General features: G+C 40.4%; 1 protein-coding gene across 1 annotated transcript in view; it reads left to right on the forward strand.

The window, feature by feature from the left end:
- Window positions 1–847: 847 nt before the first annotated feature.
- MYH15 (myosin heavy chain 15) overlaps window positions 848–22,188 on the forward strand; it is a 48,239-nt gene continuing 26,898 nt past the window's right edge. The window contains exons 1-18 of the mRNA XM_009557149.2: window positions 848–971; window positions 3,840–3,985; window positions 5,080–5,183; window positions 5,605–5,748; window positions 7,107–7,263; window positions 9,009–9,036; window positions 9,863–9,956; window positions 11,334–11,354; window positions 11,956–12,048; window positions 13,349–13,412; window positions 13,505–13,603; window positions 15,486–15,589; window positions 16,020–16,158; window positions 16,798–16,916; window positions 18,000–18,149; window positions 19,059–19,229; window positions 20,290–20,469; window positions 21,732–21,864. Of these exons, the coding sequence (XP_009555444.2) occupies window positions 3,895–3,985; window positions 5,080–5,183; window positions 5,605–5,748; window positions 7,107–7,263; window positions 9,009–9,036; window positions 9,863–9,956; window positions 11,334–11,354; window positions 11,956–12,048; window positions 13,349–13,412; window positions 13,505–13,603; window positions 15,486–15,589; window positions 16,020–16,158; window positions 16,798–16,916; window positions 18,000–18,149; window positions 19,059–19,229; window positions 20,290–20,469; window positions 21,732–21,864 (1,891 nt within the window). The 5' untranslated portion in view covers window positions 848–971; window positions 3,840–3,894. The remainder of the gene's footprint in view (window positions 972–3,839; window positions 3,986–5,079; window positions 5,184–5,604; window positions 5,749–7,106; window positions 7,264–9,008; window positions 9,037–9,862; window positions 9,957–11,333; window positions 11,355–11,955; window positions 12,049–13,348; window positions 13,413–13,504; window positions 13,604–15,485; window positions 15,590–16,019; window positions 16,159–16,797; window positions 16,917–17,999; window positions 18,150–19,058; window positions 19,230–20,289; window positions 20,470–21,731; window positions 21,865–22,188) is intronic.

Here is a 22,188-nt window from a genome sequence, read left to right on the forward strand (position 1 = left end):
TCCACAATATTTATTTTCCTTTGTGCTTTTATATTCAGTTTATGCTAGAACCAAAGGAAACCTATATATCTACCCATGCTGGGAAAAGCAAATCAATTTGGATGTGTCACAGTTGTTTTGCTATTTATGGGCTCAAGTGAAATGAGACCTGGGTTACTTGTTGCACTTGTTTTACAGCAAAAATTAGTTTATGATAAGAAGACCAGGCGTTGCCTAAACTCAGTCTCATAAATTAATTTCCTGAAGGAAAGCACTCACTAAAATTGATGCCTATTTTGTTCATTATCCATGATTCACTTTCCAGTAAGAATCAATATATTCTCAACTTTCTTCGCTGTTTCTCCTTTCTCATAAACTGGAGAATAGCTCTGTATCCCAAGCCTGAGCCTATAGACCTAGCTTTTATCATATAAGTCATAAGAAAGAGACGTAAGGTGCTTGACTGGGACCTGAGAACTCTCATCCTGGCTTTACTGCTTGAAGGTAGTTTAGTTCACGTAGTCAAATTCCCTTTAGAAACACTTGTGCCTTGCAAGAAGCTTTGATTTTTATTTTCTAGGGAAGTTGCAACTGAATAGCCTTTATTTCCACCACCACCCTCACCCTCTGCAAGCCCAAGGTAATTAAGTTCTGAGGCACTTGGAAAAGCAATACTTGCTCCTGTGAAAACATAGATACAGGAAAAGCTTATTCCATGAAGTCATGGGGCAAGAATGGTGTGGTGAGGGGTGACTGGCGAGGAGTGCACTGCTCCCGCTGATATTTTTGCCCCTCCCACCCCCCCTTCACCCAGCACAGCCACACATGTCCCCTCCTCAGGCATTGTCTCCTCACTCAGGATTCAATGGACAAATATAGGCATGGAGGAAAACTGCTGATGCCTTTAAACCGTTATCACCAGTGACCTTCAGATAGAGGCATATAAAGTCTGGATCAGGTGGAGTCGTGACACTTTCTGTGTGTTCTCCGCGGTGAGTACCAACCTATCTCACTTCTAAATGTAGGTAGCCAGCTGTGCTCTAACTGTGGGTTTGATGTGACTAAAGCTTTCATGTGGCTTAAGATTTTAGTAGCAATATCACTAAACCTATAGCCTAAATTAGTTATCCTAGGATGCTGTTTGAATGCTAGACTGGCAAATACATATTTCTTCTCTAACATCAGTGCATTCATTTGGTAACTAGAATAACTACTTAGAAAAGCATCCAGTCCCTTCTAATCATGCATCTGGGTGTACTGATTAGCCAGTACCTGCAAGCCATACTTTCTGTCTTCTCTACTATCTGCAAGGTGTAATGGCTTACTCAGTTTGCAGTTTCAAGCAGCTCACTAGTCCAAGGAGTTCTTTAATCCAACCTGAGTTACAACCCCTGGAGAATTATTGGGTTCACTTTCAAAGACAGGTGATGCTTGCTGTTTCGATTGTGGATGAGCCATTAACACTACAGTAGCTCCTCCAACAGCCCCAGCGAAGAAAGAAGAGGCCCTATTTTCTAAGACTAAACACACCATCGAATTGTTGGCATGCCACTTCATTTTGTGTAATAATATTGGCTTTCTACGTGGTGTAGGTGCTTTCAAGGATCTTCCAGAGTTTGCATGCAAGGGTCGGCTTTTTTTGTTCTTAGCTAGAACAGACTGAAAGGAAAGCAGAGGTCTTGAGCTCTACCTTGTCTTTCTGAACTACACTGCCATTTAATAATACCATGACTGTAAACTAAACAACATTACCAGTTTCTTGTACTTGGCAATGGCTTGGGCTCACTGAGTTCTCTGTACCCATAAAGCGTGTGCTGCCTGGGCTCTGACCTCTGTCATACTCCAAGCACATGAGAGTGCTGAAGAAAAAGAGATTCTCTCCCAGCTGCCATAGTGCTTCTTTACACCATAACGTGTTTGCTATAGTGGCTGGCCATAAGTGAATATGGGGGGGGGGAAGAAGATAAGAAGGTGATAGCTGAGTGACTCTCTCTAAGAGGTCTGCAAATGGAGGTAGGTTGCACAGAAGCAGTTTAGAGTGCTTTAGTTTACGTTAGGACTTGTGAGAATGATCTGAGTCCGAGAGGTGAGCACTGGAGTGGGTCCTCTGGCATTTGCACATTTAATGTGAAATGACACTTATATGTTGTAACGCTTTTTTGTTTAAATGTATGAGCTGATGTAACGTCATTGCTCCACTAGAGCTAAGACACAGTCCCCGTGGGAAAGAGTCTTTGCCCTGCCGGTTTTGAGTTGTGCCTCCAGCTGGCTGTTTTGGTCAGCTCGGATGATGTTAAAATAGTTGGCTTATGTAGGTCCTTAATCTTTAAAAGGAGAAAATTTAAGACTACTTCTGAGGAAGGAAGTTTTTGCTCTACAGCAACAAGACAGAAGGTCTCAAGCTTGTACTGCAGCAGCAGTAGACGGCTGAGTGTAAAATGTTTGGCAGCTCTGCTGTCTTAGGGCTTTACAGTCCCCAGGAGGAATGTGTGGAAAAAAAATGCTTTGGTTGATAAAGAGCTTTTATACCTACCAGGAATTTGTTAGAAAGAAATTTAATTAAATTTTGAAAGACTACGTTGTCTGTCTTCGTAGAGGTCTTGAAAATTCGTCCAGGTGCTCTGGATATTGCACAGTAAATGGAAGAAGTCATATCTGAGGGCCACTTGTAAAAGCTTCTGTTAGTAATCAAATGGTGTCTTGACTTCAAAGAAAAACAAAATCTGAAATTCTTAAATTGTGTATTTGTGTGTGTGTTTTAGCATTAGAACTACTTTTAGATGTTCTTCAAACAGCACATATTTTATGTATGTGTGTGTATTTATACCTGTGTGTGTATAAAAAATATGTGAATAATAACACACTTGTACAATCATTTTAGAGAACATACAATAATCAAGTTAATTGTTTGTCAGTACACATCCAGCAAATTAGTTTCACATCCATGTTCGCTGCCCTCACTTTCATGATAAAAGTCTTCTAAACACCATGTCCTTGTCATTTCAGAAAACAAGTGTAGGTATTAAGCTGGACTAATTAACTCAAATCAATCTAAAACTTTGTGAAGCCCTTGCACCAATACTGAAGATACACTTGCCCTCTGCAGTGCCTTCCTGCAAGGGGACACCTAAGCTGATGAATTTGGACATACCAGCAACTTGGGAAGCTGCACCAGCACAGGACCTCCCCAAGCTGTGTTAGTCCTTGTTAGTCCTGTTTTTTATAACATGCTAATTTGTGCAATCAGAGGAGTGTTCTGCAGGTAGTAGAGCAGTTTCCAGCTCCAATGCTGGCTGGCTTTCTACAGCACAAATGTGGGTGTTCATCCCTGGAGCCACAACAAGGACGTAACGCACACCCTTGCAGCAGTTCTTAGCTTGCAGCAGTGAACTCTTGCTCCATGATACCCAGAAAATGCCTGTCTGAGATGATGCATGCAGTGGCTGAGTGACACAGCCCAGGGAGATATGCTGGAGAGCATATGCCTGCTCAAGGCAACTTTGAAAGGGGCAAAGAGGTCCCTGCTAAGTGTTTTTTAAAATCACAACTTCAAGTAGTTCATTTTATCTCCTGCTCTTAAGCACCGTTCCTGCCACAAAGGAGAGATTAAATTCTCCTGTGGATATAAATGTGACCCATGTCAAGGTTTTGAACCACACGGGATCTAGTTGGCTTTAAATAACCTGAGCCAGGGAAAGGTTTAACTAATGATGCAGCATAGTTCCAGATCTGTGTTAGCTATCTGCCGTTTAAATTAATCATCATTTTGATCAGCCACCTGCTCCATTGTGCCAAGTGTTTTGTATTGCCTCAGATTGTCCAAAGAGTAGAATTATTTCCCCTCTCCCTTTCTTTTGTAGACCAGGTTCCTTCCTTTTTCCTCTTTGAGCTGTGCCACCTTAAGCCCTTGCCAAGATGATGGACATGTCGGAATTCGGGGAGGCTGCTCCCTTCCTCCGAAAGAGTGAGAAGGAGCTGATGATGGCACAGACCGTTGCCTTCGATGGTGAGTTGCAGTACCCCGCATGCTGCCAGTGGCCAGTTAAGCAGAATAAGGGCTCCATCCAAGTGTGGTTGTGGGAATGAAGAGCAAAGCAGCACGCAAAGCCTCCATTGTTGCTGCTGTGCTGCTCCAGTTGTTTGAGGTAACTGGTTAAACCAAGTTTTGGTTTCTTTATACTGAAAAGTTATAAAAAGCCTTTAGGTACTACTAAATAGAAATAATCTATCAACTTCTATTAAGTAATTAATCACATTTAGAAGTAAGGTGTATGTGTATTGCTCTGTTAAAGGGGGGATCAATCCTTTGTCCATTTAAAAGAAAAATGCCATGTATTGATGTTCCTGTAATGAGAGATTCTATGGCCTGACGAGATGTCCCTTTACAATGTGCCTGTACATCTGTTTGATTTGCAGGCTGTGTGACAATCTTGTGTTAGCTTTTAGTTTCCCCTAACTTATTTTTCAAGAAATAGATTTACATGAGCCCTGAGGTGTAGTAGTAAGTATAAATAGACCAATAACTGCTATACAGAAGAGCTGCTATAACTAAAGACTTAAAGTCTAGTGCAGCTACTCCAAAATTCTAAAAAGCCACATGCATAACTAAATGAGAGTTATTAATATTTCTGCTTCTCAAGACAAACTTCAAAAGAATGTGCAGGAATAAGGTTAAATCTGATAGCTGGCAGGCAAATAATGTGGGCTGGATTCCTCGCTCAGATCACAATTTTTGGTGTGACTTTTTAGCAAATGCCTTAATTTGGGCTTGGATCTTGGTTCTTCCATCTGCACACTGGTGATAATGATTATGGATTTCCCGTGGAGGCTGAGGCTTAGCTAGCATTTATGAAATATTTTGACACCTCATGCTGGAAGGATCTAGAGGAACGCAAGTGGTAGTTTCAAAGGAGAGACAACATTTGGGAGCCCTATGCTTTCTGCTTTGGCAGGCAGCTTCCCAGCACTGCCCATCTGCTGTAGTCCCAGAGGTTTTGTGCTCCTTGTGTGGAAAAATTAACCTCAGCAATCTCACTTAGCTAGGCGTGGTGCTGCTCTTTGTCTCAAGACTGAAAATTCTCAGTCTCCTCCATTTCACAGGGAAGAAGAAATGCTGGGTTCCTGATGAAAAGAAAGCTTACGTTGAAGCTGAAATTACAGAAACCAGCGGTGGCAAAGTGACTGTGCAGACAACAGATGGAAAGGTATGATATTGGGTTTTGGTTGACCCATGACTAACAAGATCGGAGCAGCAAGCTCTAGAAAGTACCTCCCCCGGTTTAGGCTCAGTTGCCAGGTCCTTGAAATGGACTGCAAATGGGAAGCCTCATAAAAACCACCACGGGAAACCCAACAACATTGGGGTGTGTAAGATAGCATCAGCCAATGCACAGCAGTATAACCGCATGGTGTAGCTAAATACCACTGTGCTCCTTACTTTTATCATCTCAGCCTTCCCCTCTTCTTCTAGCATCTGTGAAAACATGGTATTATGTACATAGGCTGAGTTTGAGCTGAAGGAATGCCCTCTTCAGAGAAGAAAAGAAAATATTCTCATATAAGGTGTCTAAAGCAACAGAAAATCCCAGTGTTTTCCTGTAGTGCTGTACTTACCTGTCTTTGCAGACCATGACTATAAAAGAAGATGATGTGCAAGCAATGAACCCTCCCAAATTTGACATGATTGAGGACATGGCTATGCTGACCCATCTGAATGAGGCATCTGTGTTGTACAATCTGAGAAAGCGCTACCGCAACTGGATGATCTATGTAAGGGTCATTATTCCGTATATTTAGAAATGTCTGTTCCAGCGCTGTGATGATTGAATATGTTGAGTTCTTCATATTCTGTTTACAACTCTCATATGTCACAAAACTGAGGCTCTTGTTCATCTTTTCAGGAAAGAAGTTGCTTGGAGTTGGCTTGTGTCTGAATACATATAGGGAAAACTGAATTAATAAGATGGTGTCTAGTTCTTTGGGTTTGCTTTTTTGCCTAGGAAAGGGGTGTCGTGGAATATATTTTCAGCATTCAAGGCATTGGGGAAAAATAGTTTATTTTTCTTCTCCTAATATTAATCCATATCAATACCAGCTATGGTTAAGAAACAACTGAAATCATGAATAGCATGAAGCATAGCTTTGCTTGCAGATCAGTATAGGTAGGAAATTAAATTTGTCATTTTACCTTAATCCATTTACTGATTTGGGATTTTTTTTCCATGTTTTTTACTTGTAGAAAATAAGACTGAATACTCATGCAAGGCCATTCTGGAATACGTCCTAATGCTGTTTTTAGGGAAATGCACTTGCATTTCCCCTGAAACTTTTAGAATGTACTTGAACTCTATCTATGTGCACGTAGTTCTTGTGCTCATGTAATACCTGTGTTTCTCTGAAGATTTATGCTTCAACCTGGACTAAATACATGAAAAGTTACCACATAACACCAATTTGCCCAGCTTACAACTGGAAAATCATTCTTCCTCAGAACCACCAGGCCCCAGCTACCTGATGTAGATAACCTAAAGAACAACTACAAAGATAGATTTTTTATTTTTTTTTTTTTTTTTTACTAACGGCATTTCTCTAAAAGCTGAAAAAGGTTTCGCAGCTTTGGAGAATAACACTATGAAGTTGTTTTCTCCTTGAACACCCACAAGAAATTGCTGCAAAGTGCTCATATCAAATTAATAAAGGGAGATTGTTTCTCCCACATTTCTTCTCATAAGAATGAAGTTTGAACAGGAAAATTTTAACTTCCCTTTGTAATGACTGTTCTCTAGAAGAAACAACTCTCATTGGGTAGGAAAACAGAAGATCATACATAAGTCTATTTGCTGCTCCTTTGTTCTGCTGAAGGGGCTGTTTCTGTTTCTGGTCATCATCTTGAAATACTTTTCCCCCTTTGGAAAACTGTTCTATACCTTTATTTTCGGTATCATTTGCCAATAGGGAGTTGCTTAGCAGACCAGTAGCTTCAGACATTCAGATCAAAGGCTGAAATTCGATAAGAATTCAAACTCAAATCAGAAACTAGCAACACCAGCTCCTGCTTAGTTAATCAAGACTTTTATTTTTTTTTTCTTATGCTGTTTTTTCCCCTCTTGTTTTGTGTTCCTCTCTAGACCTATTCAGGCTTATTCTGTGTGACTATAAATCCCTACAAGTGGCTGCCTGTCTATAAGTCAGAAGTCGTTGCTGCATACAAAGGCAAGAGGCGCTCCGAGGCTCCTCCCCACATCTTCTCTATTGCTGATAACGCATACCACGACATGCTGCGTAGTAAGTGGCACTGTTTGCTTTCAGATTCAGTTTGACTTTATTTAGCTGACATGTTTCGTAATGGATGGAAGTTTGTGAGAGCTTTTGCAGTGTGCAACAAATGTGCAAATACTCTGGAAAAAAAAGGGATTTGTCAGTCTGCATCAATTTTTTAATATTTTTCTTAATTTTTTTTTTTGTAAACTCCTATGACTCTCTCTGTGGTACTACTGGTAAGAGTAAGAGTTGTATATGGATTATCTGTAAGATGCACCAATTTAGCGATCTGAACTGGGTGAATCCATTAGTTTATAACCGAAATGGAGCCATTCCCTGAAGGTCTGTAATTATTTTCCCAACCTCAGAAATAAACTATCTGTCAGTCTATGCTCGGTATTCCAAAGCTAGTAAGATGTATGAGTTCAAATGTTAGTGAACGCCCGTTATCTAGGGTGCTGTGTGCACAGTTCTTGTGGATCTGGATGTCGATGCTGCACCAACGAACTCCAGATTTTCCTGTGGATTTTTCTTGACCTGACCCTCCAGTTACCGGAAAAAAGAGAGTTTATCACCAGAGGGCAGCAAGGCAGCAGGATAAATTCCAAAGAGACTTGGTAGGAACATATCCGTCTGTCATCTGGTTTCAATAAAATGGAAAATGCCACAGCTGCAAGGGGACAGAAGGCACTGGGCAGAGAGGATGTGTGTGTGGCTGCAAAGAGATGCTCTTTCATCAGATAAGGGTGAAATATGGCCAGACTGTCCAATATGTAGCCTAACGTGATGACTGGAATTAAAAAGAAAAGAGGAATTTAGGCTCAATGGCTTTGGAATCTGCTATGATTTTGCAATTGCTGAATTTGGTTAATAATATATTAAAGTTGTAAAGTGTTCTACTACATACTTATTTCTAGTCAGGCCATTAAGAGCAAGAACACTATGACACTTCATTCTAGAGGTATGGCCAATTGAAGAAGAGTCCGTATGCATAGTAAGGAACAGCCTGTGAACAAAGAGAAATTTACTTGGGCTGGTCTAGTACTACAGGAGCAGGAGAGTCAGATGTGAGCAAAGATGTACTTGGGAGTAAGAAAAGAAACAGCTTGAGGACAGGAAATTAATTTCTTTATTATGGTTTCCCAGACACTGGTAATGTTCTTGACTGATATGTATGAGAACAAGTCTTACAAGTAGCGGCTGAGAGAGCTGGGGTTGTTTAGCCTTGAGAAAAGGAGGCTGAGGGGAGACCTTATTGCTCTCTACAACTATCTCAAAGGAGGTTGTAGAGAGGAGGGAGCTGGCCTCTTCTCCCAAGTGACAGGGGACAGGACAAGGGGGAATGTCCTCAAGCTCCGCCAGGGGAGGTTCAGGCTGAATATCTTTCACAGAAAGGGTCATCGGGCACTGGCAGAGGCTGCCTAGGGAGGTGGTTAAGTCACCATCCCTGAAGGTATTTAAAAGACGGATAGATGAAGTGCTCAGTGCTCAATGAGCCTAGAGGTCTTTTCCAAACTAGTGATTCTGTGATTCTGTATTTAATACCAACTTGAATGAAACATGAGAAGAGGATTCAGGGCTGGGCTAGAATTGGCCCTGTTGGAGGTTGGACTGGGTGATGCCAGTTTTTATCTTTCCATCTCTACTTCAAGTTATTCTCTCCTGTCCTTGCAGGGCTGATTCTGGAATAGTTGATACGTGTTTGCAATTATAATAAGAAATTTGTATGGTCTACTAAGTTTGCCTCTTTTTTTTCCCCTCCTTCACAGATCGGGAGAATCAGTCTATGTTAATCACGTGAGTGCTTCTTTTTTGAATTATTTGAGACTTTGTTGCTAAAAAAAAGTTAGAAGAAAAAAATTGTACTGAAACACAAGTTGACCCTTGAAAGCTTAACTAAATTGCCTGGAACTTGATTCAAACCAAGTGACTCGCAATTTGGCCATCTGATGGCTGCCTTGAACCCAGTGGGAAAGGACTAAGGGTTTTGATGGAGACTGGTTCATTTCTGCTCCTCATCTGGTGTTCATTCCAAGTAGGGATAAAAACAACTCAACAGGCAGTTAAAGATGCTTCTTCCAGGGTTAGCCTTGCTGTGGCTGCCCTCTTTGGGCATGGAAGACTCCTTTTCAATGTGGTTGTTCTTACTGCAAATTATGTTTAAGAACGTTGTGCAGACACATCTAAAGGGAGGGAGATGACTAAGGCAGAAAAGAGATGGCATATCATTTACTGGCAGGTATAAAAGATGGAGAGTTGGGTGTCTTTCTACACAGTTCCCGTGTGCCCTTGGATAATGTTAGCAAAGTACTGCAGATTTTCTCCATGTTTTTTCATGAGCCATATGTAGGTATGCCTCAGAATCTCAGTCTGGATATTTGTAATAAAAAATCATGCCCTTAAAGAACACCCAATGTAGAGTTAGTTGCTGCTATCATTGGTATTCACCTCTTCATTCAGTCAATTTAATGTGAGTTCCACTGAAAACCAACAAGCTGCAGAAATCAGAGTCAGTGATTCTAATAACAGCCTGCGTGCGGGGAGAAGTTGGCAGAACAGGATGCTGAAGGGATGAGTGACAGCTGTTTGAGCAATGCCTGTGTTATCTTCCTCCTTCCTTCAGCGGAGAATCTGGTGCTGGCAAGACTGTCAACACGAAACGTGTCATCCAGTACTTTGCCACAGTGGCAGCCCTGGGTGAACCGGGTAAAAAGAATGTAAGTCTGCTGATAGCTGTTTCATTTCAAACTCCCAAGGTTTTTCTGTTGTGTGCAACTAACCTCACAAGTCTACATCCTGAACTCTAGACCATTTTCTAGACCTCGGCAGGTGAAGCTAAGAAAAGAAACTGTCGAGAAAAGATACTAATGCTTCTACATGGCATTACTGAGAGCATGCTATTCTGAAGGTAGAAAGACAATGCTCACTTGAACTGGCCACGCTCCAGGTGGAGCAGCAAAACAGCTCCCAGTTCTGAACAGCTGCTTGTTACTGCTGCTTTTTTCTAGGAGTTAAATTTTCATGTCTGCTAAATATGTTTCTGATAGTATTAAAGCTCGCAAAAAGATGGAGTAACTGTGAAGATTAAGAAATTTTATTTTTTTTACATGGAAAATAGTCTTCAAAAGGACTGGAATTATCATTTTTCATCAAAATGTCTGTTTTATTGAAAGCTTTTTTGTCCACAAAAAAAAAGGAAATTTTGATAAAAGATTTTTTTCAATCAGCTTTTCTGTATTTCTTTTTGGATAAATGCAGTTCTGCTTATAAGAGCTCTCTAAGGCTACAGTGAATACTGCATTCATTCTGCTTTTTATCTTGTGTTGCTATGAGCTTATTCACTATGAACTTCACTGCATTTGAAGGCTCGGCACTCTTTCCTGGTGAATTAACTGATTCCTATGAACTGTATTTATAAGGCCAAAATTTCAGCTAGGCTTGGATTGTGTACGCATAACTTGCATCACCAAAATCTGATACACATTCATCTGAGGCATGCAATGCTGTCTTAAATGATTGAGTGGTCCAGAGCCAGCTTTCTGTGTGCAGTGAGGTTGGCGCTCACAATGGTGTCTGAAAACTGGCATGCTCATGGAACAGTCTTGCAGACAACAGATATTGCATCTGGAAGACATTCAGTGTAATTTATTGGCTTAAGTTGCATTTTATTTTATCGTCACCCTTTTTTTTTCTAAATAATCCAAGACTTCAAGTGCAGTATGATCTAATTGTCTAAAACTTCTCTGTTTGCATTTACATCCTTTATTCTTACCACCTGGCACCAGTCTCTTTCCTCTGTCCATTTAGTTAGTCTTTTGGTGGAACATCTTCAGAGCAAAACCAGGTAGATGTTTAGAGCAGGGGTTAAAACAACAAGCTGAGTGGGCACAGCAGTTGGCTGTTTTGTGGTGTATGATGAAAACAAAGTCCTGCTTTTTGAAAGAATGCTTCTAAAATTCTGCTGGTGTGTTGGTGCTGACTAGCCATCTAACCTTGCTAATCTTTATCTTTTGTGAGGTCCTTCATGTTAGTACTCACATTCTTTCTCTCTGTCTTTTTTTTATTATTCTCCATTGTGTCCTCTCTTTTGACAGCAACCAGCTACCAAAACTGGGGTAAGTCATCAGCTTCTCTATTTTATCTTTTCCACTTGAAAGCGGTACTGGGCTTTGTTAGTCTGTGTCACAAACTTCAGCATTTCATTTTGTGTGGTTCCCCCAGTGAAGGATTCCTGGAGCGCAGGCAGATAAAGTAGTTTGCTTCAGCAAATTGAAGTTGCTGTGAGTGGCACTTAGCATTTTTCCCATCACCAAAAATTGCAAATATTGAAAGCTCTGAGTACCTCAAATCTAATATATTTTGGTGCTTGCCACTGTCTTCAATACCCCCTCTCCTACATATATCCACTTGGATGCTTCACATGTTTCACAGTACATGGGAAGATATGGTGATTTCTTTTCTATGCAGATGACATAAAATATAAAATCTACAAAGCAAAATAGTAGGAAGCAGAGGAATATTTGAGGCTTTTTAAGCACTCGTAACTGACCAGTGATCTTGCTATTATGCCATTCACACTGTACCACCCCTAGGATGGAGCTAGATCACTTTGCTGTGGAGGCTTCTCTCTATAAGTGAATGCATGGTTGAGTTATAACTGACAGCTGAGTTTATGGTCTGTAGGTTTCTCAAAAGTATTTCAACCTCAATTTCTAGGGAACCTTGGAGGATCAAATCATTCAAGCAAACCCAGCCCTAGAAGCTTTTGGAAATGCCAAAACCCTGAGAAACGACAATTCCTCACGTTTTGTAAGTCTGTAATTTAATGTAATGATGTCCTCTTCAACAGCGGCCAGTTAATAACATCTCTATAATAATCTCTTCATAAGTTGCTTCTCATTTTATCCACTGAAACGGTTGGGTTTCCACACAGTGAAGAATAATAAAGTAGGATCTAACCAGGAAAAACTACAGAAAGAATTAAAGATAAATGCAAGCGAGGAAAGATCTACCCTGAATAATTGTTTAAACTGTGCATGGAGAGACAAGCAAAGCCTAGTTTTATGAAACCCTTTGAACAGCAATGGCAGATCTTCCCCAGGACTGCCTCTGCTGCATAACCTTATTTTCCTACTGTGTTTTCCACTAGCCTAATTCATTCCCTCTCCTAATAATAGCTGTACTTTGTCACTAAGTGTCAAAAATACAACAGTCCCTTCTCCTTCCCGCATCTCCCCTCTCTGCAGACCCACATATCTAACTTGATCCATACCATCTACCATTTTGTCTGAGTAAGCTGCCCCTGCTTGTCCTTCAGTACTGACATGACCTTAGACCTCCAGTCATTTCCATTAGGCTCACGGGAATGCAATAGCCTTGGAAGCTCTGCCTCTGCCACATCTGGTTGATGTTGGCTTAGCAGTCCAAAAGGAATGGCATGGGGATGACAGCCTGAGTTTGTAATCCATGCTTACCTAACAAATCCAGTTAAAAATTAAATTGGAAGGGGTGGAGAAGGTCAGAGGTTGTAAGCATCTGTGGAAAACCACACAACTGTATGAAGAGTTTGTCAACTAGAATGGAAATTAATTATTTTAAAAGGTTGATGTGTTTTAAATATGATAAATGAAAATGACTCAACTTCTAAGAATTTGGGGGGATGAATATGTAAATTCAATGGGCAAAGCAGTGTAAAATCACAGCACCCTTATGACATAAGTAGTTGCATATAAGCTAGGACTGAAAATGGGGAGGAGTCACAAAAGTAGCCTGTGTGACTCGTGCCCAGGCTTGTTGCTCTGAGTCCTGCATTACAGTAAACCTATCTCATGGAACAGGAAGCTATGTGCATTCCTCTGTCTTAACCTGGCAGAGGAGTACACTGTTATCTTTTCCCCACAAGCTGATTACATAGCTGTATGCACAGATTTAGGCTTGGGGAAGTATAATATCGTTGTTTGATATTTCTCATTGAAAACATGCCTGTGCAAAGCCGAGGAGTTAGCATAAACTGATTTTTTGGGCCAAATGATTGCCTTCAAGCAGGATCCTTTGTTTCCTTCTGTGTGTACTATATGCACTAATTAGAGTATTCTTCTTTGTGAATTAGGGCAAATTTATCCGAATCCATTTTGGAACCACAGGCAAGCTGGCATCTGCTGATATCGAGATTTGTAAGCAGCAAACTCTCTCCTTTTTAAAAGTACAATTGCTTATCTGAGAGCTTGGAGAACCTTTCTCACTATATTTTCCTTTGTGAGACTAGATTTATTGGAGAAATCCCGAGTGATTTTCCAGCAACCAGGCGAAAGAGACTATCACATCTTCTACCAGATCCTGTCAGGAAAGAAACCAGAGTTACTAGGTAAGCGTTACGTGGATACACAGCGTTTAATATCCAACCTTCAGCTGAATGGACAGTGGCTGAGGACGAGACAAGGGGAAAACCCATGCGCAGAAAGGCCCTTATACTTCCACTTGATGGAACTGAACTTCCACTGTCCAATGTACCTTTTTTAAAGATGCTGTTCCAATGGCAGTAACAGATACCCTTTTTCTGTGATATACTGAGTCGAGTACTCTATAAAGTGAAATGATGTTACAGGTTAGTCTAAGGGAATGAGGCTCAGACAGAACTTTTAAAATGTAGCGTTATAAAGGCAAAAAATATCACACTGAATTTGTGATCCATGGTCTCAAAACATCTGGAAAACACTATGCCTCCAAAGGCATTTGTGGAGATAAATTTTTAACTATCCAGATTTTCACATACGAGAAGATTTGCTTATGAGTTCATGAAAAAAAAGCTAGTTCCCCCTTTCTGCCTCAAGTACCAAAACTGGCCTCCTAGTGTGTTCTGTAACAAGGCAGAATATTCCAAACTGACTGCTGGCTGCTGATTGTGTGGCAGTTATCCTTTTCAAGTTTTCCCTAGCTGAATGCAGTCCCTTGGACCTGTTAGAGAAGAGCAGAGAGCAGATGAGATCTCTCTGCTCCCATCTCCTAATGCTTTGAATAAAACCTTCAGTAGTTATTTAAGTAATGTGGATTGCTGACTTTAATTTGTGCTCTGAAGAAACAAATTTTGTAAAATACATTGAAGAGTTACTTTATTGCTGCACTAAACTGCTCCTAAGCCATAGCAATCACAATCTCTTTTGAAGTCTTACTGTCCTGGCAATGCATGGTCAAATCCCTAACCCTCTTAGAGCTTAGGAGGCCTAATTAATGACGATTATGGGAAAGATTTCAAGGAAGCATTCCTGCGTGAATCCCTGTGCTAGGAAAAAAGCCTCTTTCTCATCAGCTATGGGTTTGTATACTCCAAAACAGTACACACATTTCTGGCCAGCAGGAACATGTGCACAGGCTCTTGAAGGAGCTGAAGCCAATGGGAACTTCTGTTTTGTAGACAAGAAAGTCATATATTTGTGTATAAATACATAAATATATAAATATAGATAAGTACAAATATAGGAAAGCATAAATGTAGATAAATGAATACATAAAAGTGACTACATAACAAAGTAGCACAGACTTAAAAAGAACATGATTTTATATCTACATATATTGAAAAGGCATATATATATTTACATATATACATATTTAGACAAGTAAATGTGTGTGTATGTATATAAAAGATTGAAATCTAGACCAAACCTTGATCTGCTGAATGTGGGTGAAACTTTCTCTTGATATAGGAAAGCAGGACTCTCCCTGTAGTTTTAGAGTCAGCTAGCTTCTAGAAAACAAATCTCTATTTTCAAATCTGTGAAGGGAAAGGAAAGAGGAGAGAAAGTGAAAGCCGTATTCAGACTTCTGTTCATCAAGAGCCTGCAAAGAGTCCTGGAAGCTGGAAGAAGGGAACCATGCTTGTCCCTGTTTTGGATCACACTAAATTTTTTTTCTCCTCTGTACTTATATGGGATTTTTACCCCTACAAGCATTCAAGGCAGAAAGGGCTATATGGGAAAAGATGGACTCGGTATAGTGCAAAACATGCTTAATAGACATGTACATGGTGTTCCCGTATTCTTTTCACTTGTACTTTCTCTAAATCTTGTTCTTTGGACTGGAGTAGTAGAATGAGAGAGTTCATTGCTTCCTTACAGTTATGAAGAAACCCCAAATTCAACTTCATACACAGTTATGCAGAGACAAATGTTATGTCAGAGTTGATCTTTTGCTCTTCAGCTTTTTGGCATATTCCGAATGGATAGCAGGTTTGACTGGCAATTCTTTTACAGATATGCTACTGGTATCTACCAACCCATATGACTACCACTTTTGTTCACAAGGAGTAGTTACGGTGGACAACTTGGATGATGGAGAAGAATTGTTGGCAACAGATGTAAGCCTGTATTGATTTGACTTTGTCCTTCATAGATTTGGTGCATGTGTGGATGAAAGGTGCTGGCAGGAGCCTATTTTCTGTCACTAGAACTGTTGGACTAATGTGAAAGCAGAAATCAGTCTCAATTGCTTTCATACTATGAAGCACAAGGCCTGACAAACTCTTATACTTTTGAATCTAGCCTTGCTCCATGTAACACTCATGGGCACAATGTTCTTATACTTTTAATACATAGAATGCTAGATAAGGGGAGCTCTCCTCTTTCTACTCAGCCACTGCTGGGTCTTCGGGGTGTTCCAATGTCTGCTTCGTGAGATAACACCCTTGGATAGATTAGTAGTGTCTGCCAAAGGTAGTTTGTGGGGCTGCAAAACGCCATTGCTTTTGAATAGAGAAGTGACAAAGTAACTGTGTTTCCTCTTCACAGCAAGCCATGGACATCTTGGGATTTGTGCCAGATGAGAAGTCTGGTTCCTACAAGCTCACCGGTGCCATCATGCACTTTGGGAACATGAAATTCAAACAAAGACCCAGGGAAGAGCAGGCAGAGGCTGATGGCACTGAAAGTAAGGATAACACCTGAAATTACTCCTTACCTTCAAAAGCCTGGCATGTACCATACACTGTGTTAAGGAAGAAGCAGCCTGGTTGCTTTGATCTTTTGCAATGTATCTCCTGGTCAGGCAGGAGTGTTATGCTTTATTTGTAGCAGTGGCTTTTTTGAATAGTAATCACCATTCACCTTATTATAAGGTGAATGGTGATTACTATTCAAAATTACTATTCACCTTATTATAAGGTGAATGGACACAGTCCGAGTAACCCAATGAAATTCCAGTTTTGTGACCATTTCAACAAAATGATTGTGAAAAGTTGTTGCATTAGCTTTTTCTTTCATGTCTTTAGGCCTTTGTTCTTTACTTCTTGCACCTAAAACTGCCTACAATCAGTGTGGAGATACGTTCGTTTCCTATACCTGATGAGTTTCTTGAGTGTAATTATTGCAGCAATTGGAGTGTAAGGTAGCTAGATGACATCCTCTACCACAAGGGAGAGTACAGACACACTTAATGCAAATCATTAAAAGACCAAGGTTTTTATCCAGTTTCTCTTTGGAAGTGATGTACTTAATGTTTTTTTTCTTGGCTAGGCATGTTTCAATGCAGAAGCTCAAAGCCAGCTGAAAACTTGTTTCTCTTGATCAGGTGCTGACAAAGCTGCCTACCTAATGGGAATCAACTCCTCTGATTTGATTAAGGGTTTATTGCACCCTAGAGTGAAAGTTGGCAATGAGTATGTGACCAAAGGTCAAAGTGTTGAACAGGTAAGCAGAAGCTTTCAGAGTATTTGGATAGCTGTCCCACAAGCCTTGAAGATTCATCTGTAACACCTCAGAGAGACGGATAGCTCCTATAAATATTAACATGTACCTCTAGTACCTGTTCTCATTTCATATCCCCAAACATGGGGGAATAGACAGTGAAAGCGTGGGAAACTGGTAAACAGACTGACAAAGGAATACTGGCCTGCACCGCTTTTGATAGGATTGTTTTTCTGATGTGTTAGTAGCAGTCACTCGAAGAAACCAGGTGCAGTAAAACCGCATGGGGACTGACGTCTAATTCCGGATAAGAATAGTTACCTAGAAGATTTGAGTCATGGATTATTTATTCACTCATCACTCATTCATTATTCATGTAATTTTAAGCTCAGTGTGACCTCAATCAGCTAAAGACAATATCCACTTAAAGGTATCTCTTAATTTAGGAAGCAAATGTCCTTGGGTTAGAATTGCTGCAGCTGTAGCAGTATTGAAGGAGATGCTGCAGCATTTTTGTTACAATGAAAACTGGTTTTAGAAGAAAGGCTGTAGTACGGTCTCAGAAACCAGAAAACTGCTAGAGAGAGGTCTATCCTGTCAGTGTAGATGTGCATAGGCTAAAAAAGACCTTTGACAGACTCTTCCTATTGCCTGCTTATGACATAGCATCCCTCAAAAATTGGAAGCAAATGGCAATGAGCAACTTGAGCACAGACCTCTCCTGTCAGTAGCTCTGGACATCTTGGCTGGTATCTGGCCTGTGATCTTTCTGATACCTAGCTTCCACAGCAACATAAGGGCTTAAGACATCTGCAGCCTTCTGTGCAGCTGTTACTCAATAGGTACTTTACAAGCACTTTATATGTGTTAGTATACATACATATACATAACAATAATTTAAAGAAAAGTCAGCATAGATAATGGGAGAAGCTGTGTGTTACATTAAGCATGCCTTGGTGACTTGAGAATCATTGCAAAATTTCATTTAAACCATAAGTTGGGGTTGAAATGGGCTACTGTACTGAAATCATGTGTTTCACTGTGAATTCTGTTTCACATGGTGGTATTTTGAAACATGTATTTTAGGTTTTGTATGCTGTTGGAGCCTTATCTAAGGCAGTGTATGATCGAATGTTCAAATGGCTGGTGGTCCGTATCAACAGGACCTTGGACACTAAGCTGCCACGACAGTTCTTCATTGGAGTCTTGGATATTGCTGGGTTTGAAATCTTTGATGTAAGTATTACCATGTGAGAAATTGGTGGAAGCACATAAAAGATACCAAGCAACAGCTTTTAGGTGGATATTTCTTTTTCTAAATGAGCAGAAGCCAAAGCACCAAGAAAGCCATAAGGCAAATAGCGTACATGATCTTACAAGTTTTTTCCATGAATAGATGTAGAAAAACCTTAGCATTTAACACTGCTGGACATGCTAATAGTTCCTGGGGAGGCAGAGGGTGGCAACCTTTAGTAAAGACAACATCTCATATGCTTTGGGCTGTATTTTAGGAGAATGTATTTTTCCCACTCCTTCTCTTTGAGAGAAAGCATCTTTTATAGAGTATGATACTTCTTCCTGTTTGTATCTCAATATAAGAGATGTGTCTTAATCTCCATATATGAAAGATGTTTTTTACAGTGAGAACAATCATTCACTGGAACAGACTCCCTAGGTATCTGGCAGGAGTAAACTGGTGGTTTTCAAGATGTGATTGGACAGGATACTAGACAATCTCATCTAGGCTCCCTTTTCTGTGAAAGGCTGGGCCAGTTGATCTGTTGAGGTCCCTTCCAAGATGGACTGTTCTGTGATTCTGTTGCTGCTACATATTGTTCTCCTTACACAGCAAAGGAGACTGGTTTACAGGACTGTTGTGGCATGCTGTTGAAGGAAAAGCATGTGCGTCCTCAGACACCTGAACAAATCTAGTTGTCCTCACATTCCAGGGGACAGTACATGAAGCAGCTAGCAGCCTGCTACTGAACTCCCCCCTCCTTTGCCTTTGGTGTTATGCTAAGTAGTTTCTCAACCAGCCACTGTTTAGAAAGTTTCAGATGTAAACAATTTCCTTATTGGTGTTCTGCCAAGCTCTTACCATAGTTAACTGTGGTGCAAATGCTTCTTTTTTATCTCCTCCTGCAGTTTAACAGCTTTGAGCAACTCTGCATCAATTACACTAATGAGAAACTGCAACAGTTTTTCAATCATCACATGTTTGTCCTGGAGCAAGAAGAGTATAAGAAGGAAGGCATTGATTGGGTGTTCATTGATTTTGGCATGGATCTGCAGGCCTGCATTGATCTAATTGAGAAGGTATGTACAGGAGTGCTGAAGCGTGTTTACTGAATTCTTTTTATTCATTATACTCTCTTGGAGATGCCCCAAGGTCCGGTGAACAGATTAGGATAAAGGACAGGTTAAGTTTCTTGCCTTTCTACTTGCAATATGGAATCAAAGGAAAAATGAATATTTGTGGCACTTGTGGCTGCTTGGCTTTACCTTTGTAAGTTTGCCTTACAGAATGAACAGTAACCACAAGCTGTCACTGTTAACTTGTGTGGCTGTATAATCTTTCTTGGTTTTTATTTTTGTCTTACTCTGTCCCTACTGTTCATCCATTTACTTTTTTTCCACATATGCTTAACACCAAACTTACTTGTCAGCTTTTTTAGGACAAATGCTATGTTTCGTTCATATGCCCTGTACCTCCCCCTGAGGTGCTCCTTTTTCTTACATTACATGTTGATATGCAAAATCCTTCATACTCTTCCTAGCTTGGAACTATTGCTTCCTTCTCACTGCTTCCCCAGCATGGGATCTGCCTTTCCTTTTCCCTTCTTTGTGAATATAATGTGGTCCTGGTGGGGATGCTGTCCCTTCTTGTTATCTCTTTTTCTGTCATGTCTTATGGAAAGCCGTCTAACCCTGCTGATCTATGATGAAAAATGACATTTTGAGTCTTGTATAAACAGGACATTTGGAACAGCTGGAGTAGAAAGGCTGATTCTACTTGATCACTTTCTTCTCCAGGGGTAGGACATCTGCACGTGATTCTAGACCCTAAAAAAAATCTCTACAAAGTTGCTTAATCTTTTCCTGAGACAAATAATAAAATGCTCATTGGTCCAACTGCCTTGAAAGGCAAATCAAACCCTTTCCGGCAGTCATCACAAAGCCTCCTCTGGGCAGAAGTGACATACTGAGTAGTCAAAGGTGTGGTTACTCTTTTAACAGAACAGTCAAAGATTTCCTCCTCAGCCTGAGGAGAAACTTTTCAGGCTTAAAATTCCATCAGGGCAAACATAAAGGCTGCATAGCTACTGAAAGCAGGCAGCCTATGCATTTTCCAACAAATATGTTCTTCAATCCACAGCCATTGGGGATCCTGTCTATCCTTGAAGAGGAATGTATGTTCCCAAAAGCTACAGATATGACATTCAAAGCTAAACTCTATGACAATCATCTTGGCAAGTCACCTAACTTACAGAAGCCCAGGCCTGATAAGAAAAGGAAATATGAAGCTCACTTTGAACTTCTTCATTATGCTGGTGCAGTAAGTTCCTCTGCTGGTGGACAGACTTTGTACTAGAGGTCTTCCAGGTGGGGTTTTGCCCCTAGTGCACAATGAAGGAGGGTGGGATGAATGAAGAGGAGAAGAAAAGAACAGTTAGGAGTAAAAGCAGATGCCTGTTCTCTCTGTACAAGTATTGCAACCCAGTTGGATGCCACCACACTCCCAGACCTTGGGGTCTTTGGATACACATATAAAATGAAACAAACTGAGGAAGGCTAATAATAATTTTGCTGAAGATATTCCTTGCTTGTCTTTATCATCTTTCCTATAATCAGATTCAGTCTAGTGATTAAGCAGCAACTTCTAACTTTCCATCTTTGTTCCCTGTACAAATGAACTGCGTAATTTCTGCCTAAGTTCAGGGTGGGTTAAAAAAAAAGTAATTGACATAACTTTTTACTCAAGCTAGGACCAGTGTGTCAAAGTAGCAAAAGGAAATACAGGTAATTCTGCTGTGAAGGCTTAGTTAACAGGCCCTCTGATGATGAGGTGAATTGGAATACAATCCAGCACTGTGATACCTGAGCCAAAATTTGCCTAGCTTCAAAGCTCTGTTTTCAGACCAGATGAGAAGAAAGAATTTGAGAGGGACACAGTAAATTTTTATCAAACTAGAATTGATATGAAGCCTCAGCACAGCAGAGCTAGAACCTACCAATACTGTTAATTTAAATTATAATTGAACATTAAGCTAATTTTGTATTTATTAAGGGAAATAATGCTCATCTTGCTCTTTATCTGTAGTTGTTCATGCATTCAGCAAAGAAAATTAGAATTTCTGTCGCCTTGCGGTACTAATAAGGGAATAAATTATCCCACTAAACAGAGCTGGGGCAAAGTCTAGGAGTTAGGTTTTTAATCATAAATTTCTTCCAGAAACTCTGATTATTCCAGTGTAGCATGCTGTTGTGAAGTGAAATTATTACTTGTGCACTACTTATGCAGTGTCCTTGGATGACATGTGGTATGTCTACAGCCAACTGCTTGGAGTCCCTGAGAAGATCTAGGGACCAGGTTTGGAGGGGTATGCAGGGTTCGGATGGTAATTACTAGGAAGAGAGTTTGGGTAATTAGGAAGCAGAGAATTGGAAGACAAATTATGAAAACCATGTGATTGGTACTTCTATGAGAGCAGCACTTCACAGAAGGTCATTGGCTTCAAGCCAACCATAAAGAACTACTGACCATTCTGAAGGTGGAACATTTGTAACATCTTGTTTGTTTTCGATGCCTTGCTGTAGGTTCCATATAACATCATTGGGTGGCTTGAGAAGAACAAAGACCCACTTAATGAAACTGTAGTAGGTATTTTCCAAAAATCATCCAACAAACTCCTGGCAAGCTTGTTTGAGAGCTACATTGGCGCCGACAGTGGTAAGCAGAATCGTCTCACATTGGTTTTCTTTCATTTCTGGCATGTGTGCTTAAGAATGAATTTAAGAAACAAAGCAATTCTCTCAACTGCAATTGACTCAATGCTAAATGAGGCAGTGACTAATTATTTAGATGCACACAGCATCTGTAGGAGTTTGCCAGTTATACCAAGGAGGCCATTAACTCAGCTAATTTGAATGTGTAGTGCCTCCAAGCGATTTTGGCAAGGAAATCTGTGTGTTGTGAACACTCCAGTGGGAGTTCGAGCATGCAAATGTTCAGATATGTAGGCAAGTGTTGCACAAAAAAATCTGTATATAAATA

This window comes from Cuculus canorus, chromosome 1 (genome assembly GCF_017976375.1).
Source record: "Cuculus canorus isolate bCucCan1 chromosome 1, bCucCan1.pri, whole genome shotgun sequence".
Lineage (NCBI taxonomy): Eukaryota > Metazoa > Chordata > Aves > Cuculiformes > Cuculidae > Cuculus > Cuculus canorus.